General features: G+C 44.7%; 1 protein-coding gene across 4 annotated transcripts in view; it reads right to left on the bottom strand.

The window, feature by feature from the left end:
• clstn1 (calsyntenin 1) overlaps positions 1-23,570 on the bottom strand; it is an 81,000-nt gene that overhangs the window by 6,897 nt on the left and 50,533 nt on the right. For all 4 annotated transcript variants that reach the window (XM_045207115.1, XM_041846335.2, XM_045207114.1 and 1 more), the window contains 3 exons: positions 19,265-19,410; positions 18,816-18,951; positions 13,948-14,132 (listed from right to left, as the gene is read on the bottom strand). In XM_045207115.1, coding sequence (XP_045063050.1) covers positions 13,948-14,132; positions 18,816-18,951; positions 19,265-19,410 — 467 coding nt within the window. The remainder of the gene's footprint in view (positions 1-13,947; positions 14,133-18,815; positions 18,952-19,264; positions 19,411-23,570) is intronic.

Genomic DNA, 23,570 nt, shown 5'->3' with positions numbered 1-23,570 from the left:
GCACAAATAGAGGTCTAAGCATTGTTGTTCACTAGTTTACTCCAATTAGGGAAAGGGTAGTGGGGTTGGAAAGTAATAAAGGGGAATATATTTTTATTTTAAAAAGGATATGTATGTATGTATGTATGTATGAATGAATGTAAGTGTATATATATATATATATACACACATATATATATATATATATACAGTGGGGGAAAAAAGTATTTAGTCAGCCACCAATTGTACAAGTTCTCCCACTTAAAAAGATGAGAGAGGCCTGTAATTTTCATCATAGGTACACGTCAACTATGACAGACAAAATTAGAAAAAAAAATCCAGAAAATCACATTGTAGGATTTTTAATGAATTTATTTGCTAATTATGGTGGAAAATAAGTATTTGGTCAATAACAAAAGTTTCTCAATACTTTGTTATATACCCTTTGTTGGCAATGACACAGGTCAAACGTTTTCAGTAAGTCTTCACAAGGTTTTCACACACTGTTGCTGGTATTTTGGCCCATTCCTCCATGCAGATCTCCTCTAGAGCAGTGATGTTTTGGGGCATGTTGCTGGGCAACACAGGACTTTCAACTCCCTCCAAAGATTTTCTATGGGGTTGAGATCTGGAGACTGGCTAGGCCACTCCAGGACCTTGAAATGCTTCTTACGAAGCCACTCCTTCGTTGCCCGGGCGGTGTGTTTGGGATCATTGTCATGCTGAAAGACCCAGCCATGTTTCATCTTCAATGCCCTTGCTGATGGAAGGAGGTTTTCACTCAAAATCTCACGATACATGGCCCCATTCATTCTTTCCTTTACACGGATCAGTCGTCCTGGTCCCTTTGCAGAAAAACAGCCCCAAAGCATGATGTTTCCACCCCCATGCTTCACAGTAGGTATGGTGTTCTTTGGATGCAACTCAGCATTCTTTGTCCTCCAAACACGACGAGTTGAGTTTTTACCAAAAAGTTATATTTTTGGTTTCATCTGACCATATGACATTCTCCCAATCCTCTTCTGGATCATCCAAATGCACTCTAGCAAATTTCAGACGGGCCATGGACATGTACTGGCTTAAGCAGGGGGACACGTCTGTCACTGCAGGATTTGAGTCCCTGGCGGCGTAGTGTGTTACTGATGGTAGGCTTTGTTACTTTGGTCCCAGCTCTCTGCAGGTCATTCACTAGGTCCCCCCGTGTGGTTCTGGGATTTTTGCTCACCGTTCTTGTCATCATTTTGACCCCACTGGGTGAGATCTTGCGTGGAGCCCCAGATCGAGGGAGATTATCAGTGGTCTTGTATGTCTTCCATTTCCTAATAATTGCTCCCACAGTTGATTTCTTCAAACCAAGCTGCTTACCTATTGCAGATTCAGTCTTCCCAGCCTGGTGCAGGTCTACAATTTTGTTTCTGGTGTCCTTTGACAGCTCTTTGGTCTTGGCCATAGTGGAGTTTGGAGTGTGACTGTTTGAGGTTGTGGACAGGTGTCTTTTATACTGATAACAAGTTCAAACAGGTGCCATTAATACAGGTAACGAGTGGAGGACAGAGGAGCCTCTTAAAGAAGAAGTTACAGGTCTGTGAGAGCCAGAAATCTTGCTCGTTTGTAGGTGACCAAATACTTATTTTCCACCATAATTTGCAAATAAATTCATTAAAAATCCTACAATGTGATTTTCCTGATTTTTTTCCCTCAATTTGTCTGTCATAGTTGACGTGTACCTATGATGAAAATTACAGGCCTCTCTCATCTTTTTAAGTGGGAGAACTTGCACAATTGGTGGCTGACTAAATATTTTTTCCCCCCACTGTACCTTTAAAAAATTGATCAGAAAACCAGTCAGTATCTGGTGTGACCATCATTTGCCTCATGCAGCGCGACATCTCCTTCGCAGAGAGTTGATCAGGCTGTTCATTGTGGCCTGTGGAATGTTCTCCCACTCCTCTTCAATGGCTGTGTGAAGTTGCTGGATATTGGCGGGAACTGGAACATGCTGTCGTACAAATCAATCCAGAGCATCCCTAACACACTCAATGGGTGACATGTCTGCAGGCCACTGAAGAACTGGTACATTTTCAGCTTCCAGGAATTGTGTACGGATCCTTGCGACATGGGGCAGTGCATTATGCTGAAACATGAGGTGATGGCAGCGGATGAATGGCACGACAATGGGCCTCAGGTTCTTGTCACGGTATATCTGTGCATTCAAATTGCCATCGATAAAATGCAATTGTGTTCGTTGTCCGTAGCTTATGCCTGCCCATACAATAGCCACACCAATTTCAAATTAATCCTCCAGAAACGACAGAACAAATAATGCAACAAATATCGTGGTTAAACTCAAATATACTAATTGATAAAAAACAATTTTTTTGCCGGGTCACCTGTAGCTCAGTTGGTAGAGCATGACGCTTGCAACGGCAGGGTTGTGGGTTCGTTTCCCACGGGGGGCCAGTATGAAAATGTATGCACTCACTAACTGTAAGTCGCTCTGGATAAGAGCGTCTGCTAAATGACTAAAATGTAAATGTAAAAAAGGTATAATCTTTGTAAATGATATCATAGGTAGAACTGGTAGAGTTGTCACACATGCAGCTAACAAAAACTGGAATGGAAATGTCTGCTCTACCCAAAATTACAACCAAATAATTGCAGCATTACCGCAAAAATGGAAAAGGAAAGTGGAAGGGGGAAAAAGTAAGGAACTTGTCTGTCGGCCCTGCGTTAAAGACCATAATTGGTTAAAGAAAATAGTGATAAATATAAAAGTATACCAGTTTCATTTAAGGACCAAAGGATTGACAGCTGTCCTATTGTCACGTTTCCTGTCATTTGGGATGTTGACGAAGACATCCGCCTGGCGGCTCAGGAGGACCCAGCGCCTGCCAACGCCCCTCCGGGGCGCGTGTATGTACCCACCAGTGTCCGTGACCGCCTGCTGATCTGGGCGCACACCACCCTTACGGCAGGGCACTCTGGTATTACGCGCACCCTGCATTCTCTTGCCCAAAAATACTGGTGGCCCACCTTGGCTTCTGATGTCTCCTGCTACGTCAACTCATGTTCCGTATGTGCCCAAACGAAGACACCTTGGAACTCCCCGGCAGGCAAACTAGTTCCTCTCCCAGTGCCTCAGCGACCTTGGTCACACCTCTCCATAGACTTTGTCACCAACCTTCCACGTTTTGACGGCTTCACCACAGTCATGGTGGTTGTAGATCGGTTCTCCAAATCATGACGTTTTTTGCGACTAACTGGTCTTCCTTCTGCTCTCCAGGTTGCTGAGGTCCTGTTCCAACAGGTCTTCCGGCATTATGGACTTCCGGAGGACATCGTCTCGGACCGTGGCCCCCAATTCACCTCCCGAGTGTGGAAGGCTTTCCTGGGGAAGATTGGGGCCACAGCCAGCCTCACTTCCAGGTATAGGCCTCAGTCGAATGGGCAGGTGGAGCGCATGAACCAGGAGTTGGGGAAGTTTCTTCGTTGCCACTGTCAGGGCCGGCAGGGTGAGTGGGCAAGTTTTCTTCCCTGGGCAGAATATGCCCAGAACTCCCTCGTTCACTCCTTCACGGGGCTCACTCCCTTCCAGTGCGTCCTGGGGTAACAGCCGGCCTGGCCCCTTGGACACCCAGCCAGACCGATGCGCCTGCTGTCGACGAGTGGTTCCACAGGGCCGGACAGGTCTGGGATGCCGCCCATGTCCATCTCCAGAGGGCCATTCGTCGGCAGAAGGACCAAGCCGACCGCCACCGCAGTGAGGCCCCTGTATTCCAGCCTGGGGATCGTGTCTAGCTGTCCACAAAAAACCTCACTCTCCGCCTGCCCTGCAAGAAGCTGAGCCCCCGGTTTGTGGGGCCATTTAAGGTCCTCCGGCGGATAAATGAGGTATCATACCGGCTGCTCCTTCCCCCTCACTACCGTGTCTCATCCACTTTTCATGTATTTCTCCTCAGACCAGTCGTTCCTGGTCCTCTGGCGGATGCCGTCCCCCGGGGTACGCCTCCTCCGCCCCTGGATGTTGTCGGTAGTCCGGCGTATGCGGTGAAGGACATGTTAGACTCCAGGTTCCGTGGGGGACGGGTCCATTACCTGGTGGACTGGGAGGGGTATGGTCCTGAGGAGAGGAGCTGGGTTCCGGCTGGGGACATTCTGGACCCCAACCTAATTCGGGACTTCCACCGTTGCCGCCCTGTTCCTCATCCTCGGGGTCGTCCTCCTGGCCGGCGACGTCCAGCGGCTGGAGCCACGCGTCCAGGAGAGGTTACTGTCACGTCTCCTCCTGTTGCTCTGATTCGCCGGTCTACTGAGCCACCTGTCTGAGCGCACCACCTCTGCAACACCGGAATGGAAACCCAATGCACCCTAATCACCTCCAGCGCACCTGCACCTCATCATCTCATCACCACCTCTATTTAGCCCTGGACTGTTCTGGATGATGTTGTGAATGATTGTTTAGCTTCGTGTCGTTTACTCTATCTTTGTTATTTTCTTGCTCATTGTTAAGTAAACCTTGACCTTGTTAATTCCTGCATCTGCGTCCTGCCTCTTCGTATACTCAGTACGCGTCACACCTATATATATTGCAAAATAGTTGGGAAGAGATTTTTGACGTACCGATTCCATGGCAGATGGTTTATGAACTGATACGCAAAACGACGCCGGATTCAAAACGTTGAATTTTTCAATTTAAATTATTATACAAAATTCTTGCAACCAATAGAATGTTATGTATATGAGGGATACAATCTTCCCAGCTCTGCAGATTTTGCTGCGAAGAGACAGAATCATTAGATCTTTTGTTTTGGTACTGTCCATTTGTAGCTTGTTTTTGGTCACAGGTCCAGGAATGGCTGAATGATTGCAATATTTACCTGGAGCTAACCCTGCAGATAGCACTACTGGGTGATCTGAAAAGTCATAGTCGATTGATCAATAATATAATAATACTTTTAGCAAAAATGTTTATTTTCAATTTACAATCTGTAGAAACAATGAGAATAGAAGGGTTCAGAACTTTTGTGAAACATCACAGTACAGTTGAAAAATATATGGCAAGTAGAAATCCAATATGGGTGGTGTTAAGAGATAGATGGGAGGGGTTTAATGGACTTTAAGGTTGGAACTAATAACAACTAATAACAAAATAACTAATGTAAAACATACTGTGTATATCCATAATAAGTATATAGGTTGAGAACTTTTGTGGAAAATAGCATAGTTTGGGGGATATGGCATGTGGAGGCAAACCGGATGGACATCATGAAAATGATAGGAGAGGTTGAGGGTAGAGGAAGTTCAGGAGTAAAAACAAACAAAATATAATTACTGTAAAATTGACTGTGTCCATTAAAATGTATATAGTATGTATAAGCTGGAAGTAGAGGCCTAAGCGTTGTTGTTCACTAGTTTAATCCAATTAGGGGAGGGGTGGTGGGGTTGGAAAGTAATAAAGGAATGTTTTTTTTTTTTTTATGATATGTACAGTGGCTTGCGAAAGTATTCACCCCCCTTGGCATTTTTCCTATTTTGTTGCCTTACAACCTGGAATTAAAATGGATTTTGGGGGGTTTGTATCATTTGATTTACACAACATGCCTACCACTTTGAAGATGCAAATTTTTTTTTTTGTGAGACAAATAAGAAATAAGACAAAAAAATAGAACTTAAGCGTGCATAACTATTCACCCCCCAAAAGTCAATCCTTTGTAGAGCCACCTTTTGCAGCAATTACAGCTGCAAGTCTCTTGGGGTATGTCTCTATAAGCTTGGCACATCTAGCCACTGGGATTTTTGCCCATTCTTCAATGCAAAACTGCTCCAGCTCCTTCAAGTTGGATGGGTTCCGCTGGTGTACAGCAATCTAAGTCATACCACAGATTCTCAATTGGATTGAGGTCTGGCCTTTCACTAGGCCATTCCAAGACATTTAAATGTTTCCCCTTAAACCACTTGCATGTTGCTTTAGTGGTATGCTTAGGGTCATTGTCCTGCTGGAAGGTGAACCTCCGTCCCAGTCTCAAATCTCTGGAAGACTGAAACAGGTTTCCCGCAAGAATTTCCCTGTATTTAGCGCCATCCATCATTACTTCAATTCTGACCAGTTTCCCAGTCCCTGCCGATGGAAAAACATCCCCACAGCATGATGCTGCCACCACCATGCTTCACTGTAGGGAGGGTGTTCTCGAGGTGATGAGAGGTGTTGGGTTTGCGCCAAACATAGTGTTTTCCTTGATGGCCAAAAAGCTCAATTTTAGTCTCATCTGACCAGAGTACCTTCTTCCATATGTTTGGAGAGTCTCCCACATGCCTTTTGGCGAACACCAAACGTGTTTGCTTATTTTTTTCTTTAAGCAATGGCTTTTTTCTGGCCACTCTTCCGTAAAGCCCAGCTCTGTGGAGTGTACGGCTTAAAGTGGTCCTATGGACAGATACTTCAATCTCCGCTGTGGAGCTTTGCAGCTCCTTCAGGGTTATCTTTGGTCTCTTTGTTGCCTCTCTGATTAATGCCCTCCTTGCCTGGTCCGTGAGTTTTGGTGGGCGGCCCTCTCTTGGCAGGTTTGTTGTGGTGCCATATTCTTTCAATTTTTTAAATAATGGATTTAATGGTGCTCCGTGGGATGTTCAAAGTTTCTGATATTTTTTTAAAAACCCAACCCTGATCTGTACTTCTCCACAACTTTGTCCCTGACCTGTTTGGAGAGATCCTTGGTCTTCATGGTGCCGCTTACTTGGTGGTGTTGCAGACTGTGGCCTTTCAGAACAGGTGTATATATACTGAGATCATGTGACAGATCATGTCTCCTGAGTGGCGCAGTGGTCTAAGGCACTGCATCGCAGTGTTAACTGTGCCACTAGAGGCTAACATGTCCTTCAGGCTCTGTCACAGCCGGCCGCGACCGGGAGACTCATGGGCGGCGCACAATTGGCCCAGCGTCGTCCAGGGTAGGGGAGGGAATGGCCGGCAGGGATGTAGCTCAGTTGATAGAGCATGGCGTTTGCAATGCCAGGGTTGTGGGTTCGTTTCCCACGGGGGCCAGTATAAAAAAAATATATGTATTCACTAACTGTAAGTCGCACTGGATAAGAGCGTCTGCTAAATGACTAAAATGTAAAATGTAATGTGACACTTAGATTGCACACAGGTGGACTTTATTTAACTAATTATGTGACTTCTGAAGGTAATTGGTTGCACCAGATCTTATTTAGGGGCTTCATAGCAAAGGGGGTGAATACATATGCACGCACCACTTTTCCGTTATTAATTTCTTGTTTTTAATAATGTTTTGAAACAAGTAATTTTTTTTATTTCACTTCACCAATTTGGACTATTTTGTGTATGTCCATTACATTAAATGACTGGTTGTAATGCAACAAAATAGGAAAAACGCCAAGGGGGATGAATACTTTTGCAAGGCACTGTATATGTATGTATGTATGTATGTATGTATGTATGTATGTATGTATGTATGTATGTAGTATGTATGTATATATATATATATATATATATATATACACACACACACACAGTGAGGGAAAAAAGTATTTGATCCCCTGCTGATTTTGTACGTTTGCCCACTGACAAAGAAATGATCAGTCTATAAATTTTTATGGTAGGTTTATTTGAACAGTGAGAGACAGAATAACAACAACAAAATACAGAAAAACGCATGTCAAAAATGTTATAAATTGATTTGCATTTTAATTAGGGAAATAAGTATTTGACCCCCTCTCAATCAGAAAGATTTCTAGCTCCCAGGTGTCTTTTATACAGGTAACGAGCTGAGATTAGGAGCACACTCTTAAAGGGAGTGCTCCTAATCTCAGCTTGTTACCTGTATAAAAGACACCTGTCCACAGAAGCAATCAATCATTCCAAACTCTCCACCATGGCCAAGATCAAAGAGCTCTCCAAGGATGTCAGAGACAAGATTGTAGACCTACACAAGGCTGGAATGGGCTACAAGACCATCGCCAAGCAGCTTGGTGAGAAGGTGACAACAGTTGGTGCGATTATTCGCAAATGGAAGAAACACAAAAGAACTGTCAATCTCCCTCGGCCTGGGTCTCCATGCAAGATCTCACCTCGTGGAGTTGCAATGATCATGAGAACAGTGAGGAATCAGCCCAGAACTACACGGGAGGATCTTGTCAATGATCTCAAGGCAGCTGGGACCATAGTCACCAAGAAAACAATTGGTAACACACTACGCCGTGAATGACTGAAATCCTGCAGCGCCCGCAAGGTACCCCTGCTCAAGAAAGCACATATACAGGGCCGTCTGAAGTTTGCCAATGAACATCTGAATGATTCAGAGGAGAACTGGGTGAAAGTGTTGAGGTCAGATGAGACCAAAATGGAGCTCTTTGGCATCAACTCAACTCGCCGTGTTTGGAGGAGGAGGAATGCTGCCTATGACCCCAAGAACACCATCCCCACCGTCAAACATGGAGGTGGAAACATTATGCTTTGGGGGTGTTTTTCTGCTAAGGGCACAGGACAACTTCACCGCATCAAAGGGACAATGGACGGGGCCATGTACCATCAAATCTTGGGTGAGAACCTCCTTCCCTCAGCCAGAGCATTGAAAATGGGTTGTGGATGGGTATTCCAGCATGACGACCCAAAACACACGGCCAAGGCAACAAAGGAGTGGCTCAAGAAGAAGCACATTAAGGTCCTGGAGTGGCCTAGCCAGTCTCCAGACCTTAATCCCATAGAAGATCTGTGGAGGGAGCTGAAGGTTCGAGTTGCCAAACGTCAGCCTAGAAACCTTAATGACTTGGAGAAGATCTGCAAAGAGGAGTGGGACAAAATCCCTCCTGAGATGTGTGCAAACCTGGTGGCCAACTACAAGAAACGTCTGACCTCTGTGATTGCCAACAAGGGTTTTGCCAACAAGTACTAAGTCATGTTTTGCTGAGGGGTCAAATACTTATTTCCCTCATTAATGCATTAAATCAATTTATAACATTTTTGACATGCGTTTTTCAGGATTTCTGGTTTGTTATTCTGTCTCTCACTGTTCAAATAAACCTACCATTAAAATTATAGACTGATCATTTCTTTGTCAGTGGGCAAACGTACAAAATCAGCAGGGGATCAAAAACTTTTTTCCCCCTCACTGTGTGTATATATTGTGATGTCACGAGAGGCTGTGTCCTGGAGGGACGTTACATCCCCCTGAGGTGGCTGCAAACCCAGACAGCTATGGCTCCATCTGCTGGTATGGTCGGGAACTCCAACCCTCTATGGCCAATCTTCCCACGCAGCTGAAACAAATGAGGAGCTGATGAGCTGAAGGTTTGGGAAGGGAAGAGACACAGTCTCCAACCTGGGCTCTCTGGAGGACAAGAGTGCTGCACGTCCACTTCCATGAGGAATATAAGGATTTGGAGATACTTACCTTTGGGAAATACTCACCTTTGGATATATGCACCTGTGGAAATACAGGAGAGACATTTGGAAGGACTTTTTGCTGGGTTGGCCACTAGCTGCAACGTGGACTACAGTAAGGCTGGGGAAAAGTTATCTGAGCGAGTGAGAATTATGATTTTGGATGTGGAAGAGACATCCCTGAACTGTTAACCCTTAAAGAGCCACAAGAGAACAGAATTTTGTTATATTTTCGTTAATTTCCCAAGACCTATAATAAAATCCTTGTTTTGTTTGAACCTTGTCTCCTTGCACTACTTGAGCAATCCCGCTGAAAGCTGTGTAGCCTCTCGTGACGTCACAGATGGTGGAGAATACGGGCACGCTCAAGCGTTAATAGTGCATGTCAGAGGAGGATACCGAAGGTTTGATCACCCAGTTTTCCAAGTTGGCCGTAGGCTCCCCGCCCGACTGAAATGGAGGACATATTGAAAGCCCTTGTTGCTGGCCAGCAAGCCCAGATGCAAGCAAATGTGGCTCTCTTGGAGGAGCAAAAGAAAGCCAACCTTCTGAAGGCAGAGGAATTGCAGTTGCAGAGACAGAGGGTTGTCCAAAATACCCGCCCAATAAAGGCAAGTGACTTTATATCTAAGATGGGAGCTACCGATGACATTGAGGCATACCTGCATGCATTTGAGGCCACGGCCACTAGGGAAGCCTGGCCCAAGCAACAGTGGGTTGGTCTGTTAGCCCCCTTTCTAACCGGGGAATCGCTGAATGCTGTCCGGGACCTGGGCCCTGACCAGGTTACTGACTATGATGCCCTGAAGTCTGAGATCCTCAGCAGATATGGACTCACAAAGTTTGGTATGGCCCAGCGCTTTCACGGCTGGACCTTCCAACCAGACCAACCTCCTCGGGCGCAGATGCATGAACTTGTCCGAATCGCAAGGAAATGGCTGGATCCGCAGAGGAATACAGCAGCGGCGGTGGTGGAGGCCGTTGTGGTGGATCGTTACCTACGCGCCCTGCCTTATGAGGCAAAACGGTTCATCAGTCAACAGGCCTTGACCACGGCTGATCTGACCGTGGAAGCTGTGGAAAAGTACCAGGCCACAGCGGAGATGCTGAATGCTTCCCGAAAAGACCCCAGGAGTGCGGCCCCACCACAAATGGGAAGAACCCGTCCAAAGGACCCCAAGGTCTCGAACCCAGCCACGTCAGGACTTATCCCGGCTCCAGGGGGAGCCAGAAACCAGGCGGGTCCAAGAAGAGTACACCAGGAGGGGGAAACTCGACAGTGTTACCGGTGTGGGGAGATGGGACATATCTCCTGGCAGTGTGGGAAACCAGCCGATGAACCTATGCCCACTGCGGAGTCCTCCAGCTCAGCACCCACACACCGTTTTGCCTCGCTCTTGGGAGTCGTAGATGGCGGCCCAGATCGACCCCCCCACCTGCCCGGTAACTGTGAATCACCATGATGTGGAGGCCTTACTGGATTCTGGTAGCCGGGCCACCCTGGTGCGTAAGGATTTGGTGGGCCCAACGTGTCTGACCCCCGGGGAAAGTCCTCCCAGTTTCCTGTGTCCATGGGGACACCAGAGAATACCCCATTACTGAACTTACAATGACCAGCACACGGGGAACCATACACACGACGGCGGGGGTGGTTGATTCCCTCCCCGTCCCTGTCCTAATTGGACGAGACTGCCCAGCCTTTTACCCACTCTGGAGAGAGTCTCAGGAGAGGATAACCCGAGTACCTCGGAAACGGAGAGGCAAGACTCATCCTGGGAAGGCTCCGGTGCAATCCTCCGAATTACTCACTCCCGCCCGGGCTCTGATAGGGATGGCAGGTGCCCAGACCGACACAGAGACGGAGCTACAGAATCTGGACAAAGAACTGTCTGGTCTGAAGGGGACCGCTGAGAGGTATCGTTTGTTAAAGCAACAGTTAGACATGAAGACAGAAGAGTTAGATATCCTCCAGGCTAAACTCCAACAGAGCTCCTTCCTAAGCAACAGGAGGAGCTGGAGAGGCTGCGCAGGACCATCGAGAGTGTGAGGAGACCCTGCGCAGTAGTAAGGAGGTCCAGAAGAAGGCAGCGGAGAAGTACAAGGTGTTGGAGAACAAGATGAAGAATGCGGAGGCAGAGAGAGAGAAGGAACTGAAAGCTGCTCAACAGGAGCTAAACTCTGCTAAAACCAAGGCTGATGCGTTCAGTAAGAAACTCAAGGAAAGACAACAGGAGGCTGAGTCCCTGGTCCTAGAGTTGGAGGAGTTGAAGAGAGAGCAGTCTGGCAAGCACCACGGCAATGCGGACGCCCTCTCCCGGCGTGATGCCTTCTTCGCTGCCTTTACCCCGACGAGGACGTCGGTCCCGAGGAGGGGGATGTGTGATGTCACGAGAGGCTGTGTCCTGGAGGGACGTTACATCCCCCTGAGGTGGCTGCAAACCCAGACAGCTATGGCTCCATCTGCTGGTATGGTCGGGAACTCCAACCCTCTATGGCCAATCTTCCCACGCAGCTGAAACAAATGAGGAGCTGATGAGCTGAAGGTTTGGGAAGGGAAGAGACACAGTCTCCAACCTGGGCTCTCTGGAGGACAAGAGTGCTGCACGTCCACTTCCATGAGGAATATAAGGATTTGGAGATACTTACCTTTGGGAAATACTCACCTTTGGATATATGCACCTGTGGAAATACAGGAGAGACATTTGGAAGGACTTTTTGCTGGGTTGGCCACTAGCTGCAACGTGGACTACAGTAAGGCTGGGGAAAAGTTATCTGAGCGAGTGAGAATTATGATTTTGGATGTGGAAGAGACATCCCTGAACTGTTAACCCTTAAAGAGCCACAAGAGAACAGAATTTTGTTATATTTTCGTTAATTTCCCAAGACCTATAATAAAATCCTTGTTTTGTTTGAACCTTGTCTCCTTGCACTACTTGAGCAATCCCGCTGAAAGCTGTGTAGCCTCTCGTGACGTCACAATATATATATATATATATGCGGGGGAAAAACATATGGGGGATTGGAAGTGATGCAGACAATTACATTGATGGAAGTTACAATCTATCTGCAATATTAAAGCTGATCTACCCCCTAAAAATAAAATAAAATAAAATAAAATAAATAGCCCCACCGCCACCATGGGGCACTCTATTCACAACGTTGACATCAGCAAACTACTCGTCCCCACACGACACCATACACATGGTCTGCGGTTCTGAGGCCGGTTGGACGTACTGCCAAATTCTCTAAAACGACGTCAGAGTTGGCTTATGGTAGAGAAATCAACATTCAATTCTCTGGCAACAGCTCTGGTGGACATTCCTGCAGTCAGCAATGCAATTGCATGCTACCTCAAAACTTGAGACATATGTGGCACTGTGTTGTGTGACAAAACTGCACATTTTAAAGTGGTCTTTTGTTGTCCCCAGCACAAGGTGCACATGTGTAATGATCATGCTGTTTAATCAGCTTCTCGATATGCCACACCTGTCAGGTGGATGGATTATCTTGGCAAAGGACAAATGCTCACTAACAGGGATGTAAACAAATTTGTGCACCAAATTTGCAAGAAATATACTTTTTGTGCGTATGGAAAATTTCGGGGATCTTTTATTTCAGCTCATAAAACATGGGACCAAAGGGCCTCCCGAGTGGCACAGCGGTCTAAGGTGTCACTACAGACCCGGGTTTGATCCCGGGATGTGTCACAACCGGCCGTGATCAGGAACCCCATAGGGTGGCTCACAATTGGCCCAGCGTCGTCCGGGTTAGTGGAGGGTTGGGCTGGGGGGGCTTTACGTGGCTTATCGCGCTCTAGCGACTCCTTGTGGCGGGCCGGGCGCCTGCAGGCTGACCTTGGTCGTCAGTTGAACAGTGTTTCCTCCGACACATTGGTGCGGCTGGCTTCCGGGTTAAGCGGGCTGGTGTTAAGAAGCGCGGTTAGGCGGGTCATGTTTCGGAGGAAGCATGACTCGACCTTCGCCTCCCGAGCCCGTTGGGGAGTTGCAGCGATGAGACAAAATTGAAATTGGGGAGAAAAAGGGGGTAAAATACTAACAAACAAAAAAACTAAACAAAATATGGGACCATACCTTTACATGTTGCTTTTATATTTTTTTTCAGTGTAGTTAAATCTATCATTTTGATACCATGGATGGTCAGTCCTTGCATCCATAGCTCTGTCTATGCATTTGAGTGTGGTTACATTTCTCCAGGCCCATCCCTCAGTTTTTTACCAAAACAAAGACGGGGTGGCCACTTTGTTATTGTTTCAACTTCGGATTGGCCCTTTCAGTGCAAGGCTTTGACCAGAAGGAAACCTTCTTGGAGCATTACAAGTGTGCCCGTGGTATCTATTTGTTTTTTAATGATCTGTAGCTCCATCTCTGTTGGTCTTGTGTGGCTCAGTTGGTAGAGCATTGCGCTTGCAACGTCAGGATTGTGGGTTCAATTCTCATGCACATCTGCACGTCGCTTTGGATAAAAATGCACGCACTACTGTATATAATTTTTTGTACTACTATTGGATAAAAAGTGTCTGCTAAATGATTTATATTATATGGTATTACCTCCATGGGGTTGACTGTGATGGTGAGGGCAGAGTCGTCCCAGTCCATCTCATTCTCCTTGCCGCCCTCCGTGTCCCTCATGGTGCGCTGGTGGGCCGACCGGATCCGGAACACGCCCAGGATGATCATGAACACCAGGAAGCTGACGCACACCACAATGACGATGGTGGCGGCGCTGGGGACCACTGGGGACAATACACACAGTGTGTATAAGGACAAACGTACGTATGCACGCTCACACACACGCACGTATGCACGCATGCACACACTATATTCACTTCTAGGGCAGGGTAAGACCTAAAGTCCTACTCCAGTCTCCTTTTCAGCTCATTTATCACCTGATTTACTTAACAAAAAGGCACAGTCGAGGTTAAAATCACATTTGATAACCCGCCTTTTTAGCCTGTCCTTTAATCAATGACTTTACTGTTATTTAGCTTGGTCTTTAAATCAATATCTTTTATATTGTTGTTGTTTGTTTTATGTTCCCATGTTTATCAATGTTATTCTTCCCGCTTGTTTTAGTTCTCTCTTTTACTGTGAAGAGTGTTGTGAATTTAAATGCACTTTAAATAAAGATTGATTTGATTTATGGTGCATGGATAGAAGAGTTGGCGAGAGCTGTTGGGTTTAAATGGGATGGTTGTTGTTGTTTTTGGAAAGTTCGATTTTTTCCCCACACGTTCCACAGGCCACATTTCAATGGCCGTGTCTGAAATCTTTCTTACCTGCTACTTACTGAAACTGCACCATACTACACTGAACAAAAATGTAAATGCAACATGAAACAATTTCAACGATTTTACTGAGTTACAGTTCATATAAGGAAATAAATTAATTAGGCCCTAATCTATGGATTTCACATGACAGAGCAGGGGCGCAGCCAAGGGTGGGCCTGGCCCAGCCATTCAGAATTTGTGCGCATAATTTGAGAGAAATACGTTTTTTGTGCATATGGAACATTTTCGGGATCTTTTTTTTTTCCGCTCATGAAACATTGGACCAGCACTTCACATGTTGCGTTTATATTTTTTGTCAGTATAGTTATAATCTGTTTTAGGAACATCTACCCAAAATATTTCACCTTCTTTATTACTTTACCAAACATATCATGACATTAGTGATAGTCCAAATCTGTTAAATTTGTGAATGTCTAAATCAACATTTGGGCCATTTAAACAGCGTGCATCCCTCCTATAGACAAGGGGAGAAGGGCTATGTAAAGGGCTCGATTTTGTCATTCTGAGCATATGCAATGTGTCTGCATCTGATGTAAAAGAAATGTTTGACTTCCACATAAAATTACTTCTTTACTTATTTTAGGTTTAAGGAAGTGTGTAGGTTGCATTCTTTATCATAGAGCTATGAAAGTAATGTATTTAGATCCACCTGCTCGATACAAATTCAGCAATTGCTTTGCCATGTCTGTGCCGTGAAGAAGTCGAGCTGGATAAATGTTTTCCTAAGGACCGCCCCTTTGACGTAACGTTGCAGTGAAGTTATATAAATCGTGTAATGATGCAGCCTCCCACCAGAGGGAGGCAAATACAAGCGTATTCGACAGAGGACATTTACATGGTCCTAGGAAGGTCTGGATGTCTGTCTTCTGATTTATAAAATGGTGGGAAACCAATAAAATAAGTCATGTAAACATATTTTTTAAAGTAATTCTAGTGTCCGATCTCGGGGACTGTGCGCTTAAGAGGATTTATTAAACAGACGTATGTCAATCAAGTAAGCGGTTCAGGAGGAAAATCTATGAGTATTTTACTCAACTCAGTTTCCACATTTTTTCTTAGGCGATTCCTTAACCTACCACAGCGGATCAAAGTTCTCCACTTTGACCAAGACCAGGATGGTCATTCTTCAAATTGTGTGGTAACCTTCATGGGTGGATTTTGATACAATGCCTGCCATTATGCCAACCCAAATGGTATCTATATGTGGAGGTATGTGCACAGCCAGGGTTCCACCAGGTACAACTGGAAAAGTAGCAGCGATTCCCTCAAGTCCATCTCTATGAAAATTCAACCAGTCTCCCAGCGTCGGTTAGAAGAGTAGCAGCAACTAAATCAGGCATCCCTTCTCCCTCTCTATGCTTCTGTCTCTTTCACCAAGTATATCAATTGTATGATAAAATATGAGGACTACCTCATCAACTGGACATGATCTCAGATATTTAGTGTGTAGTTTAACTGTTTTTATGCTGTTGTTGATGTTTGTACACTACAATTCAATTCAGCATCTTTGTATTCTGTTTCTGCTAAATGTAATGTACCATTATGTTTGTCTGTATTCATGTATTTTACATTGTAAAATAAAGAGATTTTATGATTGAAAAACTGTATGGGGATTTCCATCATTGTTAGGTTGAAAGAAGAAAAGGATCTACACATTGTAAAGAATCAAAAGCCGCTTTTACACACACACACACACACACACACACACACTGTGGGGACGACAAACACATGAGGGTTTGGGTGTAAACCCCTTTTGGTCTTTAGTTGCGCTGTCACATTGTGTGATCATAATGAAGGACCGTCGGCCCTGGATCCATCTATTAAGTGTCACAGAGTAGAAGTGCTGATCTACGATCAGTTTAGCCTTTTAAGATCATCATGAATCCCATTATTATAGACATCCTAGATCAGCACTCCCAACTTTGAGATACTTGATAAATACGGGCCCTGGTGTAATCTCACAGTCTTGATGGGTTTTTAGTAGGGTATTACTATGCATTGGAGCCAGGTTGTACGATTACCCTTCCTGACTTTGGCATTGTTTCTTCAGTCTACGCCTGGCTAATAACGATGTATATTTCCTCTTCGATTTTGAGTGTCCTCTGCCAACCTTCTCCACTCTTATCTGGTCACGAGTACATAGGTATGTACTAGTAAGTATGTACTAGCCCTGTCATGTAGGCTACATGGTTTATTAAGCCCTCTCAGCACTGGAGATTACAACACTCAGATTCCTGGCCGTCCAGATGTCGCGGATGGACTGACGGCACTCAAATGTAATCCCAAAATTAAAAACCAGGCAACCGATAAATATTTCATATGTGCCCTACTTTTGGTTAATTTACTTAAAACTATGGGAAAAGCTAGCCCGGCCTTTACAAGAGGGATTTTGTATTATTCCAGAGCAAAACATTTAACAGATTAGTTGTTTGATTACGAGGTTGGGATTAATTTTAACAAGAGATTAGTAAAATAATCTACCGCAAATATTGTGGGAGGAAATGGGGGATCTGTAATTGTCCAATCTAAGATAGGTGTATAATAGAAATAAAAAGACAGAGTTTTGGTGTTTCTGGTATTCTAAATCTATGGATAACTATTCAATCCAAAACAGTGTCCAGGCCTTTTCGGATTGCCACAAAACCGCATTCTCCACGTATAGGGAAAAGGGAGGTTTGTATTATTTAAATAAATATAAACTACATCTATATTTATTTGAATTCAAGCTGTGTATCTCTCAGTGTGGACTGAGACAGACTGTTGGCACAGCACGCCCGCTTACGTTTTGCGGTTTTTATTAAATAGAGGGCTTGTGTAGATTGTGTGCTTATGATACATATAGGGCAGCTAGCCCAAAGAGGCTAATTATGCTAAAGCCTAACAAAGTTGATTTACTGTTTAACGGATGCCCCGCCTCACATTAAATTATTGTTTTGTTTTACATTTTCTAATGATTTATTTGATTAATGTGAATCGATTATTTTAATCTATTAGTTTTGACGAAACCAACAGCTCACTTCGCCATTGTAGTAGTTGGGATTCTGTTCAATCACGGTGAATAGAATCATGTGAATCAAAAGTTTCATTTGTGAATCACAAACAGTAATTTTTGGAAAAAAGATTAGCTGTAGCCTTCCTTTTTGATTATGTGACTGCAAAACTTGTTTTGTGGATACTTTATGGGACATTGCATCTCAATAGATGCTTGTCAGCCTGCAAAGTAAACACTAAGGTAAGATAAATATGACTAAACTAGAAAAAGTACAATTCATGAAGAAAATGTGTGCTCTGCAGTGCCTTGCAGTTGCCATACCAGGCGGTGATGCAACCAGCTCAGTTGGTAGAGCATGGCGCTTGCAACGCCAGGGTTGTGGGTTCGATTCCCACGGGGGGGCAGTATGAAACATGTATGCACTCACTAACTGTAAGTCGCTCTGGATAATAGCGTCTGCTAAATGACTAAAATGTAAAATGTAAAAAAGGTATAATCTTCGTAAATGATATCATCGGTAGGACTGGTGGAGTTGTCGCACATGCAGCTAACAAAAACATATGGAAATGTCTGCTCTACCCAAAATTACAACCAAATAATTGCAGCATTACCACAAAAATGGAAAAGGAAAGTTATATCAGCTATATACAAATATTTGTATGGTAGTGGGAGATTTGTTAAATGTAAAATTAAAGCTGAATAGAAGCTGAAGCAGTTTGTTATAGTAAGAATAGGTCTGATTACTTTAGTAGACTGCTATATATTTCAGCTAACACATTATTATTATTACACAAATTATTTTAAAAAATAGCACAACTATGCCTCTGAGAAATTAACTGTGCCTAAAACTCAGCCAGGACAGGCTTCAATGGTGTTATCCTACTCCTGACACCAATGTAGTTAAGGGGGTACCCTGACCAGGACTCAAAATGTGGTCCCTGTGACTGTCATTCCAAAACCATTATACCAGAAGGGAAACATTTCTTGGTAAGGTCACTAGCTGTACTAAGGTTGTTTAGTATTTTTTACAAGTGGTTGAAATTTTACTTAATCTTTTCATATATACCATTTTTATACGCTCGCTGGCCTCACTAGCACAGACAGGCTAATGAGTGGGATTAGCATTAGTAGTGTACCTGAAGCCTGGTGAGCGTTGACCAGGTTGTGTCCGGACAGGTCCACAGAGGCGTGGTGCACTGGATTGATGAAATTGGGCTGCACCATGGCATTGTTAGCATGGTCCATGGGGTTGGCTGTGTGGATCACATTGACCTGGGGGTAGGCACATGCACGCACAAGAAAAGCGAGAGAGAGAAACAAAGAAAGAGTCCAGAGTTACAGACAGATCACAGATTCACAAAGTGTGTTTGAGGGTTGATTAAGTATTACTGAAGCTTTTCCATGGAAAAAACAAACATATTCTTGTTCACTTCACCAATTGTTGTTTATAATTGTTGTTTACTTCACAAAATGGTTAATATCCCCAACACAGTGACTAGGGATTCTTTTCCATCAGTCTCTATACTGAAGAAGTGACAGCAGTTGCCGTATGGGTGAGGTATGGACAGTAAATGCTCAGTCATACCTCGACCTTGAAGTCGTTGCTGATGTAGCGGCCGTTGAGTTCGGAGCAGACCAGCTTGAACTTCCTGTCAAAGAGAGCCTCTGTGTGCCAGTTCTTGTAGCGAATCAGGTGCAGGACCTGCTCATAGTTGGCCATGGTGTTGACGCCTGGGACAGGGAGAGGAGGCTCGTCAAGTACAGCATTAGGGAGGGAAAATGTAGCTAAAGGCAGGTCCGGCACTCATTGTAAGCACAACGCAGACAGGAGGGTTGAGGAAGGATATGTTTTTATGCATAATGGTGAAAAATGTATACGGTTTGCATGTAGCATATACACAACAAGGCCAAAAGTATGTGGACACCTGCTCGTCAAACATCTAATTCCAAAATCATGGGCATTAATATGGAGTTGGTCCCCCCTTTGCTGCTATAGCCTCCACACTTCTTGGAAGGCTTTCCACTAGATGTTGGAACACTGCTGTGGGGACTTGCTTCCATTCAACCACAAGAGCATTAATGAGGTCGGGCACTGATGTTGGGCGATTAGGCCTGGCTCGCAGTCGGTGTTCCAATTCATCCCAAAGGTGTTCGATGGAGTTGAGGTCAGGGCTCTGTGCAGGCCAGTCAAGTTCTTCCGCACCGATCTTGACAATACATTTCTCTATGGACCTCGCTTTGTGTACGGGGGCATTGTCATGCTGAAACATTGTCATGCTCCACCAAACTTTACAGTTGGCACTATGCATTCGGGCAGGTAACATTCTCATGGCATCGGCCAAACTCAGAGAACGCGTTTACACTGCTCCAGAGTCCAGCGAGCTTTACACCACTCCAGCCAATGCTTGGCATTGCGCATGGTGATCTTAGGCTTGTGTGCGGCTGCTCGGCCACGGAAACCCATTTCATTAAGCTCCTGACGAACAGCTCTTGTGCTGATGTTGCTTCCAGAGGCAGTTTGGAACTCGGTAGTGAGTGTTGCAACCGAGGACAGACGATTTTTACGCGCAATGCGCTTCAGCAATCCCGTTCTGTGAGCTTGTGTGGCCTACCACTTCGCGGCTGAGCCTTTGTTGCTCCTAGACGTTTCCAATTCACAATAACAGCACTTACAGTTGACCAGGGCAGCTCTAGCAGGGCAGAAATGTGATGAACTGACTAGTTGGAAAGGTGGCATCCTATGCCACGTTGAAAGTCACGGTCCTCTGTAGCTCAGCTGGTAGAGCACGGCACTTGTAACGCCAAGGTAGTGGGTTCGATCCCCGGGACCACCCATACACAAAAATGTATGCACGCATGACTGTAAGTCGCTTTGGATAAAAGCGTCTGCTAAATGGCATATTATATTATTATTATATTATTATTAAGGCCATTCTACTGCCAATGTTTGTCTATGGAGATTGCATGCCTGTGTGCTCGATTTTATACACCGGTCAGCAACGGGTGTGGCTGAAATAGCCGAATCCACTAATTTGAAGGAATGTCCACATACTTTTGTATATATAGTGTAAGTGCATGTATGCCTACTGTGTGTATTTTTGCTAGTAGCCTATAGAAGTAGCATATTGTCGCTGTCTGATGAAAATCTCATACACTATACAGTGGGGAAAAAAAGTATTTAGTCAGCCACCAATTGTGCAAGTTCTCCCACTTAAAAAGATGAGAGAGGCCTGTAATTTTCATCATAGGAACACGTCAACTATGACAGACAAATTGAGAAAAAAAAAAATAATCTGGAAAATCACATTGTAGGATTTTTAATGAATTTATTTGCAAATTATGGTGGAAAATAAGTATTTGGTCAACTACAAACAAGCAAGATTTCTGGCTCTCACAGACCTGTAACTTCTTTAAGAGGCTCCTCTGTCCTCCACTCGTTACCTGTATTAATGGCACCTGTTTGAACTTGTTATCAGTATAAAAGACACCTGTCCACAACCTCAAACAGTCACACTCCAAACTCCACTATGGTCAAGACCAAAGAGCTGTCAAAGGACACCAGAAACAAAATTGTAGACCTGCACCAGGCTGGGAAGACTGAATCTGCAGTAGGTAAGCAGCTTGGTTTGAAGAAATCAACTGTGGGAGCAATTATTAGGAAATGGAAGACATACAAGACCACTGATAATCTCCCTCGATCTGGGGCTCCACGCAAGATCTCACCCAGTGGGGTCAAAATGATCACAAGAACGGTGAGCAAAAATCCCAGAACCACACGGGGGACCTAGTGAATGACCTGCAGAGAGCTGGGACCAAAGTAACAAAGCCTACCATCAGTAACACACTACGCCGCCAGGGACTCAAATCCTGCAGTGCCAGACGTGTCCCCCTGCTTAAGCCAGTACATGTCCAGGCCCGTCTGAAGTTTGCTAGAGTGCATTTGGATGATCCAGAAGAGGATTGGGAGAATGTCATATGGTCAGATGAAACCAAAATATAACTTTTTGGTAAAAACTCAACTCGTCGTGTTTGGAGGACAAAGAATGCTGAGTTGCATCCAAAGAACACCATACCTACTGTGAAGCATGGGGGTGGAAACATCATGCTTTGGGGCCGTTTTTCTGCAAAGGGACCAGGACGACTGATCCGTGTAAAGTAAAGAATGAATGGGGCCATGTATCGTGAGATTTTGAGTGAAAACCTCCTTCCATCAGCAAGGGCATTGAAGATGAAACATGGCTGGGTCTTTCAGCATGACAATGATCCCAAACACACCGCCCAGGCAACGAAGGAGTGGCTTCGTAAGAAGCATTTCAAGGTCCTGGAGTGGCCTAGCCAGTCTCCAGATCTCAACCCCATAGAAAATCTTTGGAGGGAGTTGAAAGTCCGTGTTGCCCAGCGACAGCCCCAAAACATCACTGCTCTAGAGGAGATCTGCATGGAGGAATGGGCCAAAATACCAGCAACAGTGTGTGAAAACCTTGTGAAGACGTAGAGAAAACATTTGACCTGTGTCATTGCCAACAAAGGGTATATAACAAAGTATTGAGAAACTTTTGTTATTGACCAAATACTTATTTTCCACCATCATTTGCAAATAAATTCATTAAGAATCCTACAATGTGATTTTCTGGAAAGAAAATTCTAATTTTGTCTGTCATAGTTGACGTGTACCTATGATGAAAATTACAGGTCTCTCATCTTTTTAAGTGGGAGAACTTGCACAATTGGTGGCTGACTAAATACTTTTTTTCCCCACTGTATATACAAAAGTATGTGGACAATATGGTCATTTTTTCAATTTCCTGAAAAGTTTCTGTTTTGAAGATAAGAGGTTTTCATCAGACAGCGACAATATGTGTATATACAGTAGGGGAAAAAAGTATTTAGTCAGCCACCAATTGTGCAAGTTCTCCCACTTAAAAAGATGAGAGAGGCCTGTAATTTTCATCATAGGTACACGTCAACTATGACAGACAAAATGAGAAAAACAATTCCAGAAAATCACATTGTAGGATTTTTAATGAATTTATTTGCAAATGATGGTGGAAAATAAGTATTTGGTCAAGAACAAAAGTTTCTCAATACTTTGTTATATACCCTTTGTTGGCAATGACACAGGTCAAATGTTTTCTGTAAGTCTTCACAAGGTTTTCACACACTGTTGCTGGTATTTTGGCCCATTCCTCCATGCAGATTTCCTCTAGAGCAGTGATGTTTTGGGGCTGTCGCTGGGCAACACGGACTTTCAACTCCCTCCAAAGATGTTCTATGGGGTTGAGATCTGGAGACTGGCTAGGCCACTCCAGGACCTTGAAATGCTTCTTACGAAGCCACTCCTTCGTTGCCCGGGCGGTGTGTTTGGGATCATTGTCATGCTGAAAGAACCAGCCACGTTTCATCTTCAATGCCCTTGCTGATGGAAGGAGGTTTTCACTCAATCTCACGATACATGGCCCCATTCATTCTTTCCTTTACACAGATCAGTCGTCCTGGTCCCTTTGCAGAAAACAGCCCCAAAGCATGATGTTTCCACCCCCATGCTTCACAGTAGGTATGGTGTTCTTTGGATGCAACTCAGCATTCTTTGTCCTCCAAACACGACGAGTTGAGTTTTTACCAAAAAGTTATATTTTGGTTTCATCTGACCATATGACATTCTCCCAATCCTCTTCTGGATCATCCAAATGCACTCTAGCAAACTTCAGACGGGCCTGGACATGTACTGGCTTAAGCAGGGGGACACGTCTGGCACTGCAGGATTTGAGTCCCTGGCGGCGTAGTGTGTTACTGATGGTAGGCTTTGTTACTTTGGTCCCAGCTCTCTGCAGGTCATTCACTAGGTCCTCCCGTGTGGTTCTGGGATTTTTGCTCACCGTTCTTGTGATCAT

Source organism: Coregonus clupeaformis, chromosome 24 (genome assembly GCF_020615455.1).
Source record: "Coregonus clupeaformis isolate EN_2021a chromosome 24, ASM2061545v1, whole genome shotgun sequence".
NCBI lineage: Eukaryota > Metazoa > Chordata > Actinopteri > Salmoniformes > Salmonidae > Coregonus > Coregonus clupeaformis.
The sequence above is the reverse complement of the archived record's forward strand: the minus strand, read 5'-3'. Positions and strand labels throughout refer to the sequence as shown.